The 3,023-nt window shown below is 26.4% G+C and overlaps 1 protein-coding gene across 3 annotated transcripts in view; it reads right to left on the reverse strand.

Moving 5' to 3' along the window:
- LOC106678384 (zinc finger protein 431) overlaps window positions 1-3,023 on the reverse strand; it is a 12,414-nt gene that overhangs the window by 6,574 nt on the left and 2,817 nt on the right. For 2 of the 3 annotated variants that reach the window (XM_067049692.1, XM_014416863.3), the window contains exons 2-4: window positions 2,215-2,274; window positions 1,863-1,913; window positions 313-363 (exon numbers count right to left, since the gene is read on the reverse strand). In XM_067049692.1, coding sequence (XP_066905793.1) covers window positions 313-363; window positions 1,863-1,913; window positions 2,215-2,274 — 162 coding nt within the window. The remainder of the gene's footprint in view (window positions 1-312; window positions 364-1,862; window positions 1,914-2,214; window positions 2,275-3,023) is intronic. The other variant, XM_024360449.2, reaches the window with a different exon arrangement.

Consider the following 3,023-nt stretch of genomic DNA (forward strand, 5'->3'; position numbering starts at 1 on the left):
TATATCCAAATTTTTTCTTTTTATTTCACAACTCATTCTTTTATTTTTTGTTTATATTTTAATTTCATAAAATTGTATAGCAATTGGAAGGAATTTTTTATCATTTCATTTTCTTCATCATTTTAATTTTTATGAGATTAATTTTCAGGTCCTCCATTTTTTTATTTTCTTTTACCCAAAACCGCGAAGATTTACTCTAGAGAAGATAATTGTTTTTCAATTGCGAAAAACCCCTCACCCCAACACAAACAAATGAAAAAAAAATGTAGATTCGTATTCTTGAACTTAATCCTTGAAACATATGATATTTACCTTCATCAGGAACGAGTAGCTCTCCTTCCTGTTTCATATGAATAAGGCCACCTGACAACAATTAAATAAAACATTTAAGCAGAAAATAATATCAAACAATAAATTAAATACATGAAAAAATTATTGACCCTAGAGACCTTAAAACATGTATTTCCATTGAAAACTCAGATTAGAAATGTTTTATGATTGCAATACCTCCCCTTACTAAATATTTCATATATGGACAAGTGAAAGTAAAAATTATATTACTAATTACCATAAAATCAATTATTTATACACTTTCCAAATAATGAAGATTTATCATGGTATTTTTCACAATAATGTTTTCCTAAAACATCTCTTGTGTAATAAATAAATTAAATAAGTTGCATCAACTTATTTGTGTTTTATTTTGACTGCACTGCACCTCTACCATCTTCTCCTCGTATAAGTCATCTACGATCAAGTATCTCTCATAATTATAAAATTGCCATGGATACGATAATTATTTATCAATGGTTCATTCATGAATAAGGGTCGTATCCATGGCAATTTTATAATTATGAGATACTTGACCATAGATGACTTATACGAGGAGAAGATGGTAGGGGTGCAGTCAAAATAAAACACAAATAAGTTTATGTAACTTATTTAATCGTGCCAACATTTTTGGCTCGAGTTTCTAGTCTTCATCAGGGCTAAGAGCAGAACAAGATAATAACCAATAAGTATAGAAAATAAAAAATAAAATATAAACAGAATGAAATAAAGTGAATAATTTTACAGATGAAGTGATGAGAGAAGTGGAAAATAAAATGTATACATAGGTAATTGAATAAGTGGATAAAATAACATAATTAAGGAAATAGCATAAAAATGAATTTATATAATGCAAAGAAGTATGAATATATTAGTTATTAATAATTTAAAAATTGAAATATGGAAAGAAAAAGAAAATTGAGAGAAAGAAAATATATGTAGCCATAATAATTGATAAAGAGGCAAAATATAAGTAAAGTATAACAAAAGAAATGAATAGAAAAAAAATTATTTTGAAAACAACAATAATAATATATGGTGAACATAACTAATAACGTGGGTAAGGAAACTTTTACCTACGTATACATTTTATTTTCCACTTTCCTCATCACTTCATTTTATTAATTCCATTCTGTAAAATTATTCACTTAATATCATTCCATTTATATTTTCTATATTCATTGGTGGTTATCTTGTTCTGTTCTTAGCCCTGATGAAGGCTATTAACTCTAGCCGAAACGTTGGCACAATTAAATAAATTACATCAACTTATTTGTGTTTTATTTTGACCACACCCCTAACCATCTTCTCCTCATATATGGCAATTTTAGCTTTTAGTTTCAACTATAGTTAAGTTTTGCCCATCTCTGAATTGTACTTGGCATTTAACCTCCATTTTGTCGGTGTGTCTCTTTTATTCTTTTCTACCTTCTTTCCATCACCCACTTTATTGGTTATGTTCACAATATATACAATAAAAACTGAGTTTCGATAAGACAATTTAAAACTTTTAAATCTAAAATTTTTCTTACCACGATAAATATCCTCACTTTCTTTTTCTTCTTTGATATCAATTATTGGAACTACAAAAAAAAAAAAAAAATTAAATCATAATTTCATCAGTAATAAGCAGAACAAGATAAAGTCAACATTAAGACAAATGATTATACAGTTTTCTACAAAATAAACAATAGAAACAACAATTTAATGAGTCTAACTCCAAAAAAACAATACCAAATCTTCAATTATTTTTATTATAAATTAAACTCAAAACCAAACTTGGGTAAATAAATTTCTATAGCATTGATCCCCTTCCACAATAAATGCTTCAAACATATAAAATAGATAACAATGCATACAACTCAGATAAAAAATAAAACGTACCACTAGTTTCAGTATCATCCGTAATTTCTTGCTTTATAAAAATTCCGTTGCTACTCGTACCTGGAAAAGAAAGAACACCTAAAAATTTTGAATGATAAGAAATTTATTAATTAAACAGCCAGATTTTTCAGTGGTTAAAAAATATTAGTAAAATTTAATGCTTTCCTATGCAATAATATTAATAAAGAAATCAGCTTCTTAAGGAATGGTTTGCTATAAAAGTGATAGCAAATTTATAAACATAATTAAATTTTGACAACTATTAATGTCAGAAATACCAATTTACAATTAGATTTTGCTCATAATAGACTTTATTTTAAATAATCAAAACATCCTATTTCAACAGCGATAGTGATACCAATAGAAAATATTTTTATAGACATACAAATAAATGAAAAAAAAAATCCTAGAAAATCTGCAATTCAAATTCTCAATTCAATCCTGTATTACCAGGTACCGCTACCTCACCGAACTGCTATGTTCGATAAATCACTTTTAACCCGAGCTGCATATTTCTGGAACTCCATTTCCTTTAACATCTGTCATGTACCAATCCTTCCCTCATTTAAAACCTTTCTATAAAACTACCTTTTACTTGAGCAATCCAATCCAATATTATAATAGTACAGATATTTTGTAACTACCTTTTTGTTTTGTTTATTATGTATTTAGTCAGTTAGTTTTTTTAATTAATTTTTTTTTCTTCTCTCTATTTAAAATTATTTATATAAAATTTTAATATAAGTTATAATTAAGTGTGGTCACACTGTTTTTTGGCCAATATATTGTAATATACTCTTTTTGAGTAA

This window comes from Halyomorpha halys, unplaced genomic scaffold (genome assembly GCF_000696795.3).
Source record: "Halyomorpha halys isolate HHAL.00 unplaced genomic scaffold, Hhal_1.1 Scaffold136.1, whole genome shotgun sequence".
In the NCBI taxonomy this organism is placed as follows: Eukaryota; Metazoa; Arthropoda; class Insecta; order Hemiptera; family Pentatomidae; genus Halyomorpha; species Halyomorpha halys.